At 32.6% G+C, this 21984-nt stretch overlaps 2 protein-coding genes across 3 annotated transcripts; one reads left to right on the top strand and one right to left on the bottom strand.

The window, feature by feature from the left end:
• Positions 1 to 1072: 1072 nt before the first annotated feature.
• LOC126855723 (dynein axonemal heavy chain 7-like) lies at positions 1073 to 18962 on the top strand. The gene is given in 52 exon segments (XM_050603587.1): positions 1073 to 1401; positions 1518 to 2031; positions 2275 to 2423; positions 2518 to 2671; positions 2797 to 2943; positions 3027 to 3221; positions 3370 to 3746; positions 3825 to 4046; positions 4221 to 4518; positions 4725 to 5072; positions 5139 to 5404; positions 5546 to 5699; positions 5788 to 6014; positions 6074 to 6275; positions 6354 to 6588; positions 6669 to 6784; positions 6919 to 7197; positions 7329 to 7586; positions 7643 to 7927; positions 7990 to 8238; positions 8358 to 8703; positions 8789 to 8958; positions 9042 to 9173; positions 9263 to 9484; positions 9633 to 10084; positions 10276 to 10470; positions 10543 to 10690; positions 10764 to 10985; positions 11055 to 11227; positions 11307 to 11616; positions 11730 to 11975; positions 12057 to 12286; positions 12351 to 12570; positions 12703 to 12891; positions 12988 to 13359; positions 13497 to 13669; positions 13763 to 14008; positions 14093 to 14380; positions 14524 to 14715; positions 14785 to 15011; positions 15098 to 15471; positions 15543 to 15723; positions 15798 to 15986; positions 16044 to 16416; positions 16418 to 16639; positions 16724 to 16934; positions 17018 to 17026; positions 17136 to 17156; positions 17307 to 17538; positions 17795 to 17946; positions 18028 to 18309; positions 18566 to 18962. Coding segments are annotated over 52 exon segments (12210 nt in total). The 3' UTR covers positions 18773 to 18962.
• LOC126855352 (dynein regulatory complex protein 10-like) lies at positions 18649 to 21962 on the bottom strand. Of its 2 annotated transcripts, XM_050602923.1 has the most exons (9): positions 21849 to 21900; positions 21110 to 21247; positions 20376 to 20473; positions 19998 to 20175; positions 19778 to 19913; positions 19520 to 19669; positions 19318 to 19447; positions 19007 to 19242; positions 18649 to 18760 (listed from the first exon to the last, which is right to left on the bottom strand). In XM_050602923.1, exons 3-8 carry the CDS (start codon positions 20454 to 20456, stop codon positions 19051 to 19053), a joined length of 867 nt encoding a protein of 288 aa, XP_050458880.1. In that variant the 5' UTR covers positions 20457 to 20473; positions 21110 to 21247; positions 21849 to 21900; the 3' UTR covers positions 18649 to 18760; positions 19007 to 19050. The 2 variants fall into 2 exon arrangements, with proteins under 2 accessions (XP_050458880.1, XP_050458878.1); XM_050602921.1 differs by lacking the exon at positions 21110 to 21247 and having other exon boundaries at positions 21849 to 21962.
• Positions 21963 to 21984: the final 22 nt, after the last annotated feature.

Here is a 21984-nt window from a genome sequence, read left to right as displayed (position 1 = left end):
ACAGAGAGAAGAAGAAATTATGCGAAGAAGTATTCTCTTCACGTTGCCTATTTAGATGTATAGAGAGGTCAACAGTGTATTATGTATATCTGAGACGAGTGACAATCAAACGTATATGGACGTAAAATTGTCGTGAAATATATATATATATATATATATATATATATATATATATATATATATATATATAAAGAAGTATACAATTTATATCGCGACAAACTTTGTATTTTGCGTTACTAAAAAATACTTGAGATATATATATATAAAAGAGAAATATATTGCGCTGTATCTTCATATATCTTTCGTATCGCGAAACTACAAATTAACACAACAGCTGCTATTGACGAGTATCCAACTATTAGAGATATATATACATACCGTTGACAAACTTACACCATACTTGTGAAAGTATTATTTTGAAAGCGATGTCACATATATAAATACACAATAAATATTTACTTTGAAAGAAATAATTTGTTAATTTTTATCGCATGTATTCTTTAACCCTTGTACCCTTATTATTGTTTTAAATAAAAATTATACTTTTGCTTGCGCATAAATGCCGTTTTCTAATAATTTCTTGCATTATCAATGTATTGCAGAATTTACAGAATTTAATATAAAGTAAATTAAATATAATGTACTTAACTACCTATGCGATTGATACAACATGCTTTTAATGTCAGATTGATTGCTATGGTAACGTAAACTGTTCAAGGCAATTTCGTGCCGCAAAGCGTATTTCTATCCTCTATGAAGCGATTTGGTGTGAAGTGAAACAATTTAAAAAAAACTTAATGAGATAAACATGATATAATTAGAAACAAGTTTTTGTAATATGAGAGTTATGTATTTTTCTGTCTCACCAATTGAGATTCATAACTTTAAGAACGGTAAGTTATAATAATTATGACATGTGAAAGAAGATTTGAAAATAACTCTATATATGTGCAATTTAATAATTATAAAAATTACTTTATACCTTTATATTTAAATTATACCCATATGTAATATTTTCAAATTAGCATAACGATTGTGACAGAAGACGTAAAAACCTGATTACACAATAGAGATGTCAGATTACATAGAAGAGAAAAACGAAATCCAAAGAACAGAAAAAGCTGCGGAACAAGATAAAAATGATAAAGAAATTAATATCCATAAATATTTGGAACCATACAAGAAAACAATAAAGCGAAGCGACGTATTCGAAGAGCCACACGTCAGAAAATCTCGTAAAAAACATTGCAATTGGATGAAATCCAATTCCGATACGTATTGCCCAAAGTTTTTACAAACATACGGACATCAAAAAACTTTTGATTATTTGAAAAAGTATATTATAGATAAACCAAGTGCTCCAGACTTGCCACAAGAATGCGATCAAGGTATTTTCCTAAGGTAAATAATCGACAATTTATAAAATACAACAAGCTATCATTACAAGATGCAATTTATAAGCTTCAATATTTAATTATATTATATATATTCTTTCTCAATTTTAAATAAACTTGAAGGAGTATCACAGCGTCAAAGAAAAAAGAAAAAAAAGAAATTGAACCTCAAAAGGATGATTATTATACATCGCTATGCCAGCAGAGAGCCGAATTTCGGATGTATCTCATCAGAAAGATTAAAGGGCCGGAAAAAAGCGGGGAAATATGTGATAAATGTGTAACAAAAAAGAAAACGGTTTTGGACGATGATGATGATGTTTGCGGGGAAACAGCGACAGCTTCGAGCAGCGATATCGATACTCACGATTGGCTCACGGAGGAAGACAAGAATCTCTTGAGGTATTATCACTACATTCTTCATGAGATCGATGATGTTCACGCAGGCACCTTAGATTCTGAAACATTAAAGAAGATAAGAAGTATGGTGACCGCTGAATGGCAGAAGAGACATAGCAAGTGTTTCGAGCAATTGATTCAGGAAATAAAAAGAGACTACGTTACAAGCATGAAAAAAAACGTCGTTGACTTTGTACTACAGGAACCATTCCAGGAAGTGGATACTTTGTATGTACCGGTTAGTATTATTACGTGCATAATATAATAAGATCGAGCATAATATAATAAGATAATAATATGATTCCAGTTATCACTTCTTTTAAAATTCAGATTTTAATGCGTTACATAGTCGTAATTACGTAACTACTTTTATATCAATAACACAATATAAAAAAGGGTGCTATCAGTTTTTTTTTTGCTAAAAATTTTTTGCTAAATTTTTTACTAAATGTTTCACGGAACAACGTCGTACATGTTTCAGCCATTGTCCTCCCAAAGAATTGCTGAACTAATCTCGCCGGAACGAAGCGTTAAGTATCAAAAAATAAAGATGAAATTGGAAAAGAAATCGATTATTCTGTATCATTTTTGCATACGCAAAACTTTGGATTACTGGCATCGCGAATACGGGTTAGTGAATTGTGTCTCATATCATATAATACTATTATAATTACATATATTATTTTTAATTTAAAATAATTATGATACTTTTCACTAATTATAGAGAACTCAAGCAAATAGACAAAAAAGAACTGGCATCGTATGGACAACCGTATGATCTTTCGGCATTTGACCATAAAGTCATGACAGTGCTTAGAAATACAAGCGACATTCTTCTCAATCAATGGTTGCCAAAAATTTGCAACATTTTACTCATGGTAAGAAATACGTAAGAATACGACTTTTTAGTAACTATAAAATAAAAACAGGAAAAGCTATTTTAGATTAATATAAGTTTTATCATGCATTTTTAATTATTTAATTAAAATATCTTTATATTTAGGTTTCAAAGAAAGGAACTTTACCATCGGCGGACGATCCTCGATATAATAGATTCTTTAATTGTCTTGCTTATGTGATGGAAGATCAATTACGAGATTTGTGCTTGCGTTCAATAGACGATTACATCGATTATCTTACTGACGTGGGTGTAAGTAGACATTCTCAATGAAAATTTGTAAATGTTTTCAACATTTTGGTCGAGTGTATTGAATACAATTATTACTCAAATAGTATATAAATTGTGGCTTTAACATAGACGTTATGGTAAAGAATACGTCTATCACTTTCGATCCCACATTCAACGCATTCATAAATGTGCTTTCAATGTTGTTAAACTCTTTTTACGACGCTATAACTACATTACCACGCGCGGAGATAAAATTGAAGTGGGTTCATCCAGATTCTGGTACGCCTGAACTGCTCAAGGTATTTTATACATATATATATATATATATAATAATTCAACAAAACACTATTATAAGAAATTATAATTATAATTATTATAATGATTGGAAATAATTAAAAAAATAATATTACAATATCATAATCATTAAACTTTCACGTGTTTCCGTAGCCAATAATTTCTCCAGACCTTCTTGAACAGCATACAAGCACTATATCAAACTTAATTCAACAATACAGAATTGATCCAGAGTTACAATTACGCGAATTTGACAAATATATGAGTTTTATAAACGGCAAAGATGAACAACGCGTTCGGGATTTTCTAAAAGTACAACCGCCTAATCCATACGAGAAATATTGCGAACTCATTGATTATTACGATCGACTGAGCAAAAATATACGACTAGAATTTTATTGGACTTTTTTCACTGATCTTTTTGAAGTTCATAGGCATTATATTATAGAACATATTGTTTCTACAGCTGCTTATCTAAGAGATGAATTAGTTTCAAGACTGGTTGCCGATTATCAGCAAAAAGTTCGCGCGTATGTCTTTCATAGAGATTTTTAATATATAAATATAATTTTATATGAAACATAATAATAATCTTACCTAATTATTAGTATAGGAGATATTTATCAAAACATTTCGGACCAGGCATTAAGTATACCACCCAATACATCAGAACTCGTGAAACTGCAGGCTTTTATAAATAAAGCTGAAACACAAACCGTTTTTGAATTAGAGACTCAATTGCGAGAAGTTATAAAATACATAATATTTTTATCGGATTATCATCATTTAACACCAGTCGAATTAAAGAACAATAATAATGCTTTTGATTGGTGAGTGCAATTTTAGTAATTTAATTTAAAAACAACGCTTTATTAAACGTAGAATAAAACAATGAATCGTACTTGAAATTTAATTATGGAGAATGTGAAGGAATTGTTATGTTGGGAAACAATATGTATCAGTTTTGTATTACAATCGAACATGTTGACACTTTGATATATCAGGTATCACAAAATGCCTGAAATTTTCGAAAAGCATCGAAAAATAGTCGAAAGTAAAACAGACGAGTATCAGGCAATGCTTAAAGATAGAATCGAAAAATTCGAGCAGGATCTTCAAACTTATGAGAAATACTGCAATGAATTGCAATATTGGGGTAACATCGAGGAGATACAAAGATATAAGAAAAAAGCTGCGAGTCTCGATAACAAACTAATCGCTGCCATGAATATAATTGCCGAATTCAACGATGAGGAAAGATTATTTGGCTGGGACATATCACAGTATCCCTTGAGAAAGAAGGTAATGCGACTTAATTTTATCGTGTAATTTATAGCTATATTATATTTTGAATTTACTTTGTAATCCAATATTATTAAAAATATAAATTGTTTATATAAATTGTTACATATACTTATGTTTTTCTATGAAATGTTAACAATTTTTGAATTTTCACATGCTGATTTTGCACTCTTTCTTTTTTACTGAACCTTTCATTTTTATACTAGCTAGCCGATAAATTGTCACCCTACAAAAAATTTTACGACAGTGCCTGCGAGTTCTTGACTAATTACGAAATGTGGACGGAAGCTATGATAGGTTCTTACGATCCTGAAGAGATCGAGAATCAAACTGGTATCGCCCATCGTACGGTGTACAGGCTTGAGAAGATCTTTCAAGAACCCATAGCGAAGAAACTAGCGGAGACTGTGAGAATGAAAATCGAGGAATTCAAAGAGCACATGCCAGTGATATTAACTCTCGGTAATCCTTCCCTGAAGAGTCGTCATTGGGAGCAAATCTCGGAAATTGTTGGATTTCCGATAAAAGTCGATGAATACATGACATTGGGCAAGGTAAGTCGCGAATCTGATGAATCTTTTAAAATTGTTATTATATTATTTATATATATATATTCGTAGATTCTCGAATATGGATTAGGCGATTACGTAGCGAAATTCGAAGTAATATCCGAGGCAGCCACTAAAGAGGGCAATCTGGAGAGAGCTTTATTCAAAATGTACTCTGACTGGGCAGATATTGCGTTCACTGTTAATCCTTATCGTGATACCGGCACATATGTCATTGCCAGTGTGGATGATATACAGCAATTACTTGACGATCACTTAATGAAAACTCAAACCATGAAGAATTCTCTTTATATAAAACCGTTCGAGAAAGAAACTCTGTAGGTTTTCTTTAAAAAGCTTCGATAATTTTATTTAAAAAGTTTCAATTTTTTTATCATAAATTATTATCATAAGAATATTTTTTTATGATAAAATTCTCGACTGTCAAACAAAATTTTTAAAAACATTTATGCAATCAGGGAATGGGAAAACAAGTTGCTTTTACTGCAAGATATCATGGATTATTGGTTACAAGTTCAAGCGACGTGGATGTATCTTGAACCAATTTTCACATCACCCGATATACAGCAACAGATGCCAGAAGAGAGTCGGCGATTTAGTGCTGTAGACAAAGTTCGTAATTAAACTAAATTATTTTATAGCATTAAATAATTGAAAATTTAAAATAAATAAAATTAAATTAAACATACACATAAGATAGATTTGGAGGGAAATTATGACAATCGTCGCGGCTAATCCAGCAGTTATGATTGTCGTCGATATCGAGAAGATGGTAGATCGTTTGAAAAAATGTATCAATCTGCTTGAATTGGTGCAAAAAGGACTCGCCGCTTATCTAGAGAAGAAAAGACTTTTCTTCCCGCGATTCTTCTTCCTTTCTAACGACGAACTCTTGGAAATATTATCCGAAACTAAGGATCCCACGCGGTATGATATATTAAACCAGTCATTATTATTTACAGTTATTTATTTAATTGTCATCGTAGAGTGCAACCGCATCTGAAAAAGTGCTTTGAAGGCATTGAAAAGTTGACTTTTACCTATGCCATGGAAGCCACAGCAATGATATCATCCGAAGGGGAGATGATTATTCTTGAAGACATAATCGATACAGCCGCAGCACGAGGACAAGTAGAAAAATGGCTTCTTGAACTCGAGACTGATATGAAGAAAAGCGTAAAGGCTCAGGTTAATTAAAATGCAGAAGCAATGTTTTTATATATTAATAAAAATCATTATCTTTGATACGTTGATCTGCTTCTTCAGGTGATACGCGCTAAAGATGCTTTTCCGACTAAAGCTAGGAGACAATGGGTATTAGAATGGCCGGGTCAGACCATTCTTTGTGTCAGCAAGCTATACTGGACAGCAGATGTTACCAACAAGATTCCACAGAGCCTCGAAAGTTTAAGAGATTATGTAGAAATGTGTACACATGAAATTAATGAAATCGTTAAGCTTGTTCGCGGTAGATTATCAAAGCAAAATCGAACAACTCTAGGTTGAAATTCCATTCTAAAAAATAATTCTGAAAATGTAAGATTAGTTACACATTAAATTATTTTTTTTTTTTACATACAGAAGCTTTAGTGACGCTAGACGTTCACAGTCGCGACGTATTGATGCAATTATATGAGCAAGGTGTGAATCAAGTTACGGATTTTAAATGGCTTTGCCAACTGAGATATTACTGGATAGTAAGTAGATTTCAAACGTATGACACCTCTCTTCCTTAATTTTTTACGATATGCAAATATCTGTCACACATATTGACATTCTATCAATATTCATCTCGTTAAACAATCTAAATTTTTATTTTTTATCTGTTCAGGACGATGACTTATACACGATGATGATAAATTCTAAGCTGATGTATGCATATGAATATCTGGGCAATACGTCACGATTAGTGATAACGCCACTCACCGATCGATGCTATCGCACACTCTTTGGCGCGCTTAGCCTATATCTTGGCGGTGCACCAGAAGGACCTGCAGGGACCGGAAAAACAGAAACTACCAAAGATTTAGCAAAGGCAGTCGCCAAGCAATGCGTTGTATTCAATTGTTCGGAGGGGCTGGACTACATAGCCCTAGGCAAATTTTTCAAAGTACACAAACTGAAAAGATTTAATTACAATTACATTTAATTAAAGAAAAAATAAAGTTTAGAATAATAATATGTAGAGTATTTAAAAAAGATAAACAAGTTTTCTTATTTTTATTAATATTATATTATTAGGGATTGGCTAGCACAGGTGCGTGGTCTTGTTTCGACGAATTTAATCGCATCGACTTGGAGGTCCTGTCGGTAGTGGCACAACAAATCTTGACTATTCAGCGTGCTATTCATGCGGAAAAGAAGACTCTGATATTCGAGGAGACGGAATTGAAACTCGATCGTACTTGCGCGGTATTTATTACGATGAATCCAGGATACGCCGGTAGAACAGAATTACCGGACAATCTCAAGGCCTTGTTCCGACCAGTAGCCATGATGGTGAGATATCAAAATTTTCCATGAATTTATTGTTATATTTTACCGTTTAATTTTAGGTACCAGATTATGCGTTAATAGCGGAAAACACGCTATATTCGTACGGATTTTACGAAGCAAGACCCTTATCTGTAAAGATAGTTATGGCTTACAAATTGTGCTCGGAGCAATTGTCCAGTCAGAATCATTACGACTACGGGATGCGAGCGGTAAAGTCTGTCTTAATTGCAGCAGGAAACTTGAAATTAAAATATCCCAACGAAAACGAGGATATCTTAATTCTACGTAGTATCAAATATGTAAATTTGCCCAAGTTTCTCAGCGAAGATATTCCTCTCTTTCAAGTATGTATACACTTGTGTAGATGCAAGTAAAAGAAAAGCATATCAAAATTATATTGTCTTAGGGTATTACCTCGGATCTTTTTCCAAACGTGCAACTTCCAGAGCCGGATTATGTGCATTTAAATGCGTCTGCGTATCAAGCATGCGCCGCCGCAAACATTCAATGTATCCCGGTATTTTTAGAAAAAATTCAACAAATATACGAAATGATGTTGGTCAGGCATGGATTTATGATCGTTGGATATCCGTTTGCCGGCAAGACTATGGCATACAGAATGTTAGCCGATGTCCTCGAAATTTGCGAAGAGAAGGTAAGCACCTGTGTGAATATCAAAGAAATAAAATTATATATATATATATATATATATATATATATATATATATATATATATAATATATATAATAATTTAATTTAATTAATTTTAAATAGAACCTGATGAATGAACACAAGGTGGAGATAACAGTGATTAATCCGAAGGCGATAACACTAGGACAATTGTACGGACAATTTGATCCGGCGTCTCACGAGTGGTATGACGGCATTTTGGCCATTAGCTATCGAGCTTTCGCGACTTCGCCGAATGACAATCGAAAGTGGTTGATCTTCGACGGTCCGATAGATGCAATTTGGATCGAAAGTATGAATACTGTTCTCGATGACAACAAGAAACTATGCTTGATGAGCGGAGAGATCATTCAGTTAGCGCCGACGACTAACTTGATATTCGAACCATTAGATTTAGAAGTCGCTTCACCGGCCACGGTATCTCGTTGTGGTAAATGAATTTTATAATAACATAAGACATAAGCACAAGATATCTGAAACGAAAAAAATCAACGTTTTTTAATTATTCGAAATAGGCATGATTTATATGGAACCTGGAGCGTTGGGATGGGAGCCTTTATTAAACTCTTGGTTAGCGGCATTACCGGAAGTGATAGACGAATGGTTGCGGACCTTTATATACGAATCGTTGGTCCTTAGATTTTGCAAACCCCTCTTTCATTTATTACGCCGAGGTAACGTAAAGGTAGATGATTTCTCGTTATAAAGTGAGAATTGATAAAAATGTCGCAATAAAAATTTTGTATTTACATTTGACTGATCTTGTAGGAAATATGTCCGATGCCCGATTCGAATCTTTTACGATCCATCACTTATCTCATGGATTGCTTCATGGATGATTATTATAACGAAGAATTCATAAAAAATCTAACCGAGCTTGATTTGCGAGCGCAAATAGAGGTTGAAAAGTTCGATAATTAAATAATAAAAATAAAATATTATTTGCAAGTGACAATAGAGATTTAACTTAAATACTTATGTATATATAGGGATCGTTTTTCTTTTCATGCATTTGGGCGATGGGAGGCACATTAGAAGCCAAATATAAAGAACAATTTAGCATTTTATTTCACGGACTTCTAGAAAAAGAATTTCCAACTTCCCTGATGATTCAATTTCAATTACAAGAACCGATTCCAGCGCCTTTGAAACCTTATATCTTTGTCATGCCGAAACATCATCTAGTATTTGACTACAGATTTATTAAAGAGGTAAATAAAATATATTTATAAAAATTTATTTATCTCATTTTAATATCTGAATAAAAAAAGAAATGTTTAAATTTTCCTTGCTTCGCGCTTGATTTTTTATTTTTTGCAAGCGTTTTTATTATATCCAGTTAAAATTGCATTATTTCAGGGCAAAGGAAAATGGAAACTATGGTCAGACGAATTAATGTTCGCGCCACCGATTCCCCGTGATATCCCAGTCAACCAGATAATCGTGCCGACAGTAGAAACGATACGATTTACGGCGCTCTTTCAAATGTTGGTCCAGCATGAAAAACCAGTGCTCTTTGTAGGTCCGACAGGGACCGGAAAGTCTGTGTATATAATCGACTTTCTATTGAAGAAAAATAACGCTGAGGTGAATAAACCGTTATTGATAAATTTCTCCGCGCAGACCACTGCTAATCAGACGCAGGATATTATTATGAGCAAGCTAGATCGCAGACGTAAGGGTGTATATGGTCCTCCGATAGGAAAACGTTGGATTGTCTTTGTCGATGACGTATCGATGCCATTGAAAGAAACATTCGGAGCGCAACCGCCTATAGAGTTATTGCGACAATGGTTGGATCATTGGCAGTGGTAAAATATTTCAAATTATGTATGTAATTTAATTTATATAACGGTATTAATTTATGGCTTTAATTTATGTAACGGTAAATAATTGTCTGATTAAGACATTATAAATTTATGAACACATATATTTCTTAAACATTATATTGATTTTAATTTATAACTTAATGATATCCATATAATTTATTACTTACTTGTAGGTTTGACAGAAAAGAAGGGGCATTAATAAAATTGATCGAGATTCAATTAATGTGCGCCATGGCTCCACCATTTACCGGAAGAGATGTCACGCCGCGATTCAAACGGCACTTTTTCGTTCTGACGATATCCGAATTCGAGGATGACGTTATGATTACGATATTTAGCAGACTTGTTCTGTGGCATCTTGATACAAGGTCTGTAAATTAAAAAAGAAAATATTCAATATTAAAAAAAAATACATCTTAAATTTATTTGTGTTATTATAGGGGTTTCAGCAAAGATTTTGATCCGTGCATTGATCAAATTGTTCTTGCAACATTAGACATTTATAAAAAAAGCTTGAACTATCTGCTACCAATACCTGCAAAATGCCATTACATGTTTAATCTTCGAGATTTCTCCAGAGTAATCCAGGTTATTCAAACATTAATTATGTTTAAGAAAAATTTTGTGTTAATTGTTGCAATTATAATTATATACCATATAGGGAGTTCTTCTATCGGTCCCGGAAACCATGCCCGCGCTCTCAAATATGAAACGATTATGGGTTCACGAGATACTTCGAGTGTTTGGCGATCGTTTAACCGATGAAATTGATATCAGTTGGCTGATACAGCAAATAGACATAACACTGAAGAAACGTATGGAGGTTCCAATAGAGGATCTGTTCGAAGATTTAGTGCCTAAAAGAGAAATGTACAATAAGAGGGTAAAATCATCATAATTTTCTTTGTGAATAAAAAAGAAAATTATGCTTTTGCATCATAAATTTTTGCAGATCACTCTAAGGGAATTACGAAATTTGGTATATTGTGATTTTATCGATATCAAGGCGGATGTACGCTTGTATCAAGAAGTCAGTGATCTAGAACAATTGCGAGAGATCGTGGAAACATATCTTTCCGAATATAATTCAATGACTAAAAAGCCTATGAACTTGGTATTGTTTCGGTAAATCTCTCTTTTACATTTTTGCTAAATAATTGTCTTGTTACTTGTCTTGTGTGCTAAATTCAGGATAAATATAAAGGTATGCCATCGAGCATCTGTCAAGGATAGCTCGTATCATCAAGCAACCGCGAAGTCACGCTCTTCTTGTCGGAGTTGGCGGTTCCGGAAGGCAATCTCTAACCAGGCTGGCATCGTATATTTGCGACTACGACATATTCCAGGTTGAACTTACGCAACAATACGGTCTGCACGAATGGCATGAGGATATCAAAAGTATTCTAAAAAAAGCCACTGCCACAGAGTTGCATTCGGTTTTTCTCTTCAGCGACACGCAGATTAAGGACGAAAACTTCTTGGAGGATATCAGCAATATGCTTAATTCTGGAGAAGTAAATAAATGTGACAAATTATTTTTTTTTCTACGCACCTTCCGCTTTATCTACTTTTCTCTGCTTGTTATTAAAAATCGCAGAAAATTTTACAATTTTTTATTTTTGCTCAGGTGCCCAATATATATACGACTGAAGAGAAAGCTGAAATATGTGAAAAAATGAAAAGGATTGATCAACAAAGAGATCGAGCGTTACAAACAGACGGAAGTCCTGCAGCACTTTTTAATTTATTTGTGCAAATATGCCGCGATCAGTTACATATAGTTGTCACTATGTCTCCCATCGGCGACGCTTTCAGGAATCGAATCAGGAAATTCCCGGCTTTAGTTAACTGTTGCACCATAGATTGGCTTCAGGTATTGAAATACTCTAAAGTAATCAGACATTTATTATTTAATACACTGTTATACTATATCGTTAATTTTGATTGACTCAAGCCGTGGCCTGAAGATGCTTTACTGGCTGTTGCGAAGAAATTTTTATTAACGACCGAACTCACTGATCATGAAAGAAAAGCTGGTATTGACATGTGTCAATTTTTTCATATGTCCACTGAAAAATTAAGCGAAGAATTCTTCTTTCGTTTAAATAGACGTAGTTATGTGACACCTACCTCTTATCTCGAAATGATCAACACTTTTCAAAATTTACTTGACAAAAAACGCGGGTAAATATAATTCTTGTTTCAGCCTCAAAAATTTTCTCATAATTAATTTACCGTAACGCTGCAGAGAAGTGCTGCACGTTAAAGCTCGATACGAAGGCGGATTAGGACAATTGGATAGCACACATCAACAAGTGACAGATATGCAAAATACATTAAAGGAATTGCAACCGCAATTAATTACAGCTACGCAGGATATCCAGACAATGTTAGCCGATGTCGAGCGAGAGAATCAAGAAGTGGCAGAATTTGAGAAAGTTGTTAAAGTCGACGAAGCTGCGGCAGAAGTAAGAATGTTTAATCGCAATTGAAAAAAAATGTATATATATTATTAAAAATAAAATAAACATTAATAATATATAAAAATCAAGCAAATAAAATAATTATATTTCTGTATATAATAAAAAATATTATATCAGATAGTAGCCGACGAAGCAGCTGCGATAAAAAACGAGTGCGATGCTGATTTGGCTGCAGCCATGCCTATTTTAAATCGCGCTCAAGCAGCGTTAGATACGTTAACAACGGCAGATATTGCAGTGGTAAAAGTAATGAAACATCCACCGTCCGGTGTAAGGCTCATTGTGGAGAGCGTTTGTGTCCTCAGGGTAGATAATAAAAAATAGCACAAATTATATTATTTGCGAAAAAATCTATAGTTATAATCTAAACATATTTGTTAAAATTTAAACAAATTATTGTAGCAAATAAAACCAGAGAGAGTACAGAAGAATGGCGTCTATGTCGATGATTATTGGAAGGCTGCCTTAAGAATGCTGAGCGACGCTAAATTTTTGGACTCATTGCTCAATTTTGACAAGGACAACATACCGGACAAAGTGATAGAAACGATTCGAAATGAATACTTGACTAATCCAGACTTCGATCCGGAGAAGATAAAAAAAGTCTCGACGGCTTGCGAAGGATTGTGCCGTTGGGTCATTGCAATGTCCGAATACGATATAATCGCTAAAATCGTCGCTCCTAAAAGACAAGCTTTGGCAAAAGCTGAAGCTGCTTATCGCGACGCTATACAAAAGCTGAACTTAAAGAGAGAACAATTGCGTCAAGTGCAGGTATAAAATTATCGTCTAAAATTACTTTTTTAGTAAAACTTTTGATATCGAGTGATTCATAAAATTTAAGTTCTTTAAGAAAATAATAGAAATATATTTATAAATCTTACATTAAAATCGTTGTAAAATCTTATTAGCTAAAATTATTGGATCTGGAAGAAACCTTAAACAAGAAAAAGATAGAGTTTCAAATCATGTCGGATAAAGTAGCGGATTGTGAAACAAAACTGAAACGTGCCGAGGATCTTATCGGAGCATTAGGCGGAGAATATGCACGTTGGTCTCAAACTGCCGAAGAATTGGCCGACAAGTAAGATGAACCGGAAACACTATATTTTTATTATTTCATTCAAAACATATTCATTTAAAAATCGACTTAACATTTCTTTCTATTTTCTTGTAGATATTATCGGCTAACGGGCGATGTAATAATTGCTTCCGGCGTAGTGGCTTATTTAGGTCCGTTCACTATGCCGTTTCGTGTGCAGCAGATAAGCGAATGGGTGGAACTGTGCGAAAATTTGAAACTGATTTGCACCCATGATTTCCACTTGCGCGATATACTCGGCGATCCGGTTCTAATCAGATCCTGGAACATTTTTGGATTACCCGCCGATGCATTTTCCGTTGACAACGGAATCATCATTATGTAAATCGGTTATAAAATTATAATTTATAATTATAATTTTAGAATTGTGAAATAAACCTGCATTGTATAATCCTGCGTGTTTAGGAACGCCAGAAGATGGCCGCTAATGATAGATCCGCAAAGCCAAGCTAATAAATGGATAAGAAATTTGGAGAAAAAAAATAATATAAGCATTATTCGATTGAGTCAGCTCGATTATATAAGAATCTTAGAAAACGCGATACAATTTGGACAACCGGTACTACTGGAGAATGTGGAGGAAGAACTGGATGCTGTTCTCGAGCCAATACTTCTCAAACAGACGTTCAAGCAAGCTGGTGTATTGTGCATAAAATTTGGCGATACTATAGTAGAATATAATAATGATTTTAGGTACATTCTAATTCTTATATATATAAAATATATTCGATATTTTAGCTTAAGATCTTGAAAATATCATTATAAAATACAAGATAAAGTTTGTTAGTGCATTATGTATAAAATTTATGTATAATAATATTATAATATTGAGACAGACTCTACATTACGTCAAAATTAAGAAATCCTCATTATCTGCCGGAAATAGCTGTGAGAGTAACTCTGCTAAATTTTATGATAACACCGAGTGGGTTAGAAGATCAGTTGCTTGGTATCGTGGTCGCGAGAGAAAGACCCGATTTGGAATCAGAGAAGAACATTTTAATCATACAAGGTGCTGAAAACAAAAGGTACATTGTTAATCTCGCTATAACTCTTCCAGTGTTTTATATTCTTACTTGTAATTTTATTTTATATAGAATGTTGAAGGAGACAGAAGATAAAATCTTGGAAGTACTTTCTATGGCAGAAGGTAACATCTTAGAGGACGAGGAAGCTATCAACATTCTAATGGTGTCCAAAAATTTAAGCGACGATATCCAAGTGAAACAAGCGGCTACGGAATTCACAGAGAAATCGATCGATATCGCGAGACTTCAATATCAACCTATCGCAGCCTATTCGACTATATTATTTTTCACGATAGGTAATACTCGTTGAGAATAAAACATAATACAAAAAAAAAATAAAATTTTTTTTAATCAAATTTTAAATCAAATAATTCTTTTCCAGAATCTTTAGCCAATATAGATCCAATGTACCAATATTCGTTGGTCTGGTTTGTAAATCTTTACAATATGGCTATCACTAATACGGAACCAGCCGACAATGTTCAGCAACGTATAAGAGACCTGATAAAATACTTTACATATTCCCTTTATGTCAATATCTGTAGATCATTGTTTGAAAAAGATAAGCTACTTTTCGCTCTGCTCCTCGTCATCAATCTGCGTGGAACAAGCGATGTACCGGAAACTGCGAGTCAATGGTTATTTCTGTTAACCGGTGGAATAGGTTTAGAAAATCCATATGTCAATCCCACAGAATGGCTGCCTGTTAAACAATGGGATCAGCTATGCAGACTGGATAGTATCCATGGATTCGAAGTAAATTGCTATATAGTCGCGCGCTCATATAATCGATATTCGTGAAGAAAATGCACATTTTAATTTTGTAGGGCATCAGGGAATCGTTCTCCAAAGCCATCAGTGAATGGAAAAAGATATTCGATTCGAGAGAACCGCAGAAACAACCTTATCCGTCGCCATATAGAAATATAAACTTATTTGAACGATTATTAATTCTACGATGTATCCGACCTGATAAAATTATATCGGCTGTACAAATATTTGTTGAAGGTAAAAAGCAAAAATTCTACGATTATTAATTGAAAGATTTTTCGACGGATATCGATCGTCTTCGAATATTATAGAACAATTAGGCGTGCAATACGTGGAAGCACCACCTTTTGATTTGGAATCTTCATTCGCGGATTCCAACTGTTGCATTCCATTAATATTCGTCTTGACACCTGGGGCCGATCCGGCGCAGGCCTTGTTGACATTTGCCGATGAGCAAGGCTATGGTGCTAAGCGTCTCTTCTACTTGTCTCTCGGCCAAGGTAAATATTCGCATAAAGAGATTTCTTATAAACATTGATAGCGCTATTATTTGCCAGGTCAAGGACCTATAGCGGAAAGTATAATAAAGGATGGCGTTCTACACGGCAACTGGGTAGTATTGCAAAATTGTCACTTGGCGAAGAGTTGGATGCCGACACTCGAAAAGATCTGCGAAGGTTTGATACCCGACACGATTCACCCTGATTTCCGGCTGTGGCTTACCAGTTATCCGGCGGAACATTTTCCCATTTCGGTCCTCCAGAATGGTATCAAGATAACGAACGAACCGCCCAAGGGACTCAAACCCAACATCTTAAGATCCTACGCGAGTGATCCGATTAGCAATTCCGAATTCTTCGAAGGTTGCATTCAGAGCGACTATTTCAAAAGGCTCTTGTATTCGTTGTGCTTTTTCCACGCTGTTATACAAGAGACGCAAATTTGGCCCGATTGGTTGGAACATCCCTTATGAATTTAATGAAACCGATCTAAGAATCAGCGTTCTACAATTGAAGATGTTCCTGGATGATTTCGAGGATGTGCAGTTCGACGCTTTGAAGTATCTCACGGGCGAATGCAACTACGGAGGAAGAGTTACAGACGAATGGGATCGCAGAACCTTAAACACAATTTTGGCAAAGTTTTATTGTCCGTGAGTATCAAATTATTTTATTTATAAAGAGATTTTATATTTTATTTATGAAGAGATCATTATTTATATTATTTATCGTTATAGAGAGCTGTTAACCGATAAAATATACTACTTCGATGTATCGTCCACTATTTACTATTGCCCGATTGTCAGAGAATATGATGGGTATATCAAGTACACGAAAAAACTTCCGATAATTACTGAGCCAAGTGTATTTGGCATGAACGAAAATGCCGACATTCTTAAAGATCAACGAGAAACAGACTTATTATTCTCTTCACTGTTACTTACTCAGGTAAATTTTCATCTAAACAACGCTAATTATACGTTTCATCATATTCATCTATTTTTTTTTTAAATTTCATCCAACATTATTAGGATCGAACGGTACGTAATCATGATATTGTCAATGAAAAATAAAAACAATGAAATCTTAATTAATTATTATTAATAGATTTTATGTAATATTTTTTATTTGCTATTCGCGCATCTGTAGGATCTTTGGAAAAAGAGAGAGGTACGTTCCGTTTGCACATTTTTTCAAAATAATAATTTGCTATTTGCTATATAAATTCTCTTTCAGAATCCAGTCTAGAATGGAAGTCTAAATGGACTAGATTAACTTAAATGAAAATAATGAAAAACATTCTATTATTCTTTTTCTTAGGAAGCTATCAAAGGTGTGAGACAAGCATCTGATGATGAGATAGTTTACGACGTTGCAACAGAAATTTTAGACAAACTTCCAAACAATTACGATATCGTTGCAGCAATCGCAAAATATCCCATACTATATAGCGAAAGCATGAATACTGTACTGGTGCAAGAAATGGACAGATTCAATAAATTATTAAATTGCATCAGAAATAGTCTCATCAATATACGAAAAGCTATCAAAGGTATTTAATTATTAATTTTCAAAAAAAGAAACACGCGAAATCTATTATTAACAAATCACAATTTAAACACAACAAAAAAAATCACAATAAAAAGCATACAAGAAAGAAAGTAATCATTTCTCGCAAGTTTTAATTCCGGGCTTCAAATGGAAAAAAAAATAATAATTCAACATATTCGAGAAGTTTTGTGTTGCAATTAATATATGATATATTAAAAAATTATATTATAATTTTTGATGCATGATTTTGCATTTAGGTATAATCGCAATGTCTTTTGAGCTCGAAGACATTTACAAAGCAATTTTAATAAGCAAGATGCCACTTTTGTGGGTACAATATTCTTACCCGTCCCTAAAACCTTTGGGCAGTTATATTAGTGATTTTCTACAGCGTTTAGCATTTCTACAGGTAAATATCTATACTATATATTATATTCAATGTTTCATTCTTTTGAACTCGAAACATTCATGTAAATTTATTATTATACAGAAATGGTACGTCGAAGGACCGCCCGTTGCATTTTGGTTGTCAGGATTTTATTTCACGCAAGCATTTTTGACCGGGATACGACAAAATTACGCGCGAAAGTATCAGATTCCCATAGATCTTCTCGGATTTGATTTTGTAGTCCTTAAAGAAACTGTCTTCACATCTGTGCCCGAAAACGGTGTTTACATTTATGGATTATTTTTGGATGGCGCAAGATTCGATATGGAAAAAATGTGCATAGAAGAGAGTTTCCCGAAAGTGCTTCACGACAATGTACCTTTTGTAAGTGATTTTATTTCCTCCAAACAAAAGATATAGGCATTATTTTTCAAGTAATTAACGATAGCATTGACTTAAATTATTAAAAATCTTATTAATCTAATTAAGATCGAGAAAAATGCAAAGAAATGCATAATAGAGAATTATTCTTGTTTTTTCAACAGCTTTATCGAAATACGTTTCAGAGATAAAATTCTAATTTTTATTCACGTACAAGAATTTGAAATTTACCTTTTTGCGTTATATATTATTTTTATAGCTGTGGCTGATACCGATGAAGAAGCAGGATATCGAGGAAAGACAATCATATACTTGCCCACTCTATAAAACCAGTGAACGTCGCGGAGTGCTGTCCACTACGGGTCATTCCACGAACTTCGTTATAGCTATCTGGTTGCCTACAATTAAGTCGTCCGAGCATTGGATCTTACGAGGAGCGGCTATGCTTTGTCAACTAAGTGATTAAAAAGTATCAAATTATTAATTTCAATTATTATATTCTTCCGTTTAATTTTTATCATTGTAACAATAGATTGTGTATTTGATCTGAAAAATGAATGAAATCTTGATGAAAAAATATTATTTTTGCTGTATACTCGTTTCTTATCATAAAAGTTGCCAATTAAAAATATTATTTTTTCATTCAAAATACAAAAGTACTGAGTTCGATACATAAAGTAAAACCGAAATAAATACATACCATAATTTGTAAAGCAGTTAGTTAGTAATAGTTAATAAAGTTAATTATTTTCTCCTCGTTTTCCTTCGTTTCCTTACAGTAATACGCTCATGATATGCTCTCCATATTCTTTGAATAATTTTGGCGGCATGATTTCGTGTAAATAAATCCAATTTCTCGGTAAAGGTTATCATCAGAGCAATTTCTCGTTCCTTTTTTAATCGAATGTATAACACTCGTTGTACGCTCAATTGATCCTGCAAAAAAAAATTATGTCAATATATGGTAGAATTACATTAAGTTTTAAAATTACTTGAGATTATAGTATGTACCTCCATATTTTTCGTTTCTACTTTAATAACTTCCTTGTCCTTCGACAATTTCTCCGTCAAAGCATGGAATGCGCCAATATCGCGATCGTATTTAGCGAGAAGATTTATGTGTTTCTGCTCGACATTGGCGCTAAAATTTGTAATCTATTAATCAAATGATAAATGTTGAATCGTGATTTTTAGATATTGCAACTCTATTTACCACATATCAAAAAGTTTCTTTTCGGTCACCGCATTAAACTCTATGACGTCGTGTAATCTGCGTTTTGCCAAATCTATTTCAGATTCCAATAACTTTTTTCGCGTTTCTTCTTGTTCTCCTATAATTAACATCTTTTGCATTGATTCCTCCCTAAAAATAATAAGCTATATGTTATAATATTGTTTATAAAAAAATGGTTAAATTATATGCATTAGACTAATATAATTTTTATTTAAATAATAATAAATATTTTAATACATTTCTCTTGGTATTTCTACTTCTGATGTTTTTTGGATGTTTTTCATTATTTCTTCCTCGTCGTTTACACAGACAACGATATCTCTTAGAAAAATTTCGAAATTCGAGTTTTGTTCATCAGATATTTTCTGCAAAACTGTCAGTTGATATGTAATTTAATTTATGCTCTAAAAAATTAAGAATATATTATTTTATTATAAAAGAGATATATATGTTTTACCTTCAAGTTCCGATAAAGTTTCCGCTATTTTTGTTCGGCATTCGTGCAAATTGATACCATGCATACATTCTACTTGAATAGTCCTTTTCATTCGAGATATAACAAATTTTTTGAAAAGCTCAATGAGATTAATGATTTCTTGAAGCAACGGCAAAGGTTGAATACCACGTTTTTTAATCTATTAAATAATAATAATTTGACAAAAGGCAAGATCATTTAAATATACAATAAAATATAATAAACAATTAAAATATGTTTATATAAAATAAAATACTTTTTCAAACAGAAAAACATTGATAAAATAGATACTTTTAAAGAGCAATGAAATTTATCTATTTAAATAAGATATAAATTCTATGCATATGTAAAATATATTACCGATTCTTCTAACTTGCTAGAAATTCCAGTCAAAAGTTTCTCCATTCGAATTATCGAAATCGTGATATCTTTTTCACTCATATTTTTGCTATTTCTTTCTGAAACACATAGGCAATCTTATAATATTTTATCTATTTTCTGTAAAATTCGGGATATCAAATACATTTAACGATCCAACAGAATAAATTTCTATGGTTACCATTTTCGTAGGTCAAAAAACTCTTATACAAAGTGTTTTGCGCTGGACAGCTTTATTATAAATTTTATCATAAATTTTTAATTAAATTTTATTTTAAACATCAATTTTTCCAATTTGAGAAAAAATATATACTTCTTTTAATATGCATCTTTTATTGTATCTCGAGGAAAAATGCAATTATGTGATTATATAAAACCATATGACCATATATAATTATATCCGAAATTATGGCGTAATTATGTGCGCATAAATTTTCGCGCCAATTTTCAGATGGGCGCTCTTCTATACTGTTATCGAAGTTATCGAAACTGTAAGTTTTGAAATAAATATTATTGCTTATATGTTTGTTTTTTGGTTGTCAAAATACGTGCCTAATGATATTTACAAAACCTACAGTTACTGGTAATCATGTGTAAATACATCACACAGTCATATTTATATAATCTTATGACCATTTTTTCTCGCGATCGTAACGATTATTATTTTTACTTATTCACACGCAACATACAACAATAAAAATAAAAAAATTTTTTACCAAAGTAAAGATAGCCGCTCTATTATTGTTTCTCGTTTATCTTTAATTGCGTGTTTGTGATGTATAAAAAAATCAAATATACGAGACCTCTCACGAAACCTTGCCGTGATTCAATTTTGCGTATCGTTGTGCAATAGACTGAAATTATGAAAATGTCATAGAGATGCGTGCGAAAATTTGCGTAGGGTAAAGTATTTAATTGACCAATTAGGACACAGAAATCTTTGCTCCTTTTGTCCTGATTGGTCAATTAAATGTTATTTTTATCTTTTAATGATAGACCCAGTAAACACCATTTGTTGCAGCAATATAACATAGAAATAACAAATAATATAACATAAGTTATTTGTATGTTATATAATTGCAATATATCATGAGTATAACAATGAAATATTACATTTTGTTATTATATCGAACATAACTGCAATGTAACATTGTTACTTTTATGATATATAAATATATTATAGAGTTGTTATATAACATGATTATTTTAAAAATATGAAATATACATATTACAAAATAGTTTAAAAAATGTTTTAATATTTTTTCTTATTGACTTTATATATATATATATATATATATATATATATATATATATATATATATATATATAAAGAATAAAAACTTATTTTTTGCTATACACATTGTTTATTATTTTTAATTATTATATTTTAATAAATATTTTTCACATATTTCTTTCTCAATATTGCATAATTGATGTTCATAGAATGAATCTTACCGGTTCCGGTTCGTCCATATGCCAACATTGTTACTATAGCCTGATAAAGAAATCATTTATTTTCAATATAATAATAACATAGAGCCTCTATTTTTTTGTAGGATAGAATTTTTGAATGTATGTTAAAAGAAATGAA

This window comes from Cataglyphis hispanica, chromosome 16 (assembly GCF_021464435.1).
Source record: "Cataglyphis hispanica isolate Lineage 1 chromosome 16, ULB_Chis1_1.0, whole genome shotgun sequence".
NCBI lineage: Eukaryota > Metazoa > Arthropoda > Insecta > Hymenoptera > Formicidae > Cataglyphis > Cataglyphis hispanica.
Note: the sequence above shows the minus strand (reverse complement) of the source record. Positions and strands in the feature narration are given on the sequence as shown.

Coding starts and splice junctions, on each gene's coding strand:
- LOC126855352 (XM_050602921.1), bottom strand. CDS start 21,876: ATGTTGGCATATGGACGAACCGGAACCG. Junction 20,474..21,848: donor ATATGGACGAACCGGAACCG/GTAAGATTCATT, acceptor TATGTGTTTCAG/AAAGAAATAGCAAAAATATG. Junction 20,176..20,375: donor CTAGCAAGTTAGAAGAATCG/GTAATATATTTT, acceptor ATTATTTAATAG/ATTAAAAAACGTGGTATTCA.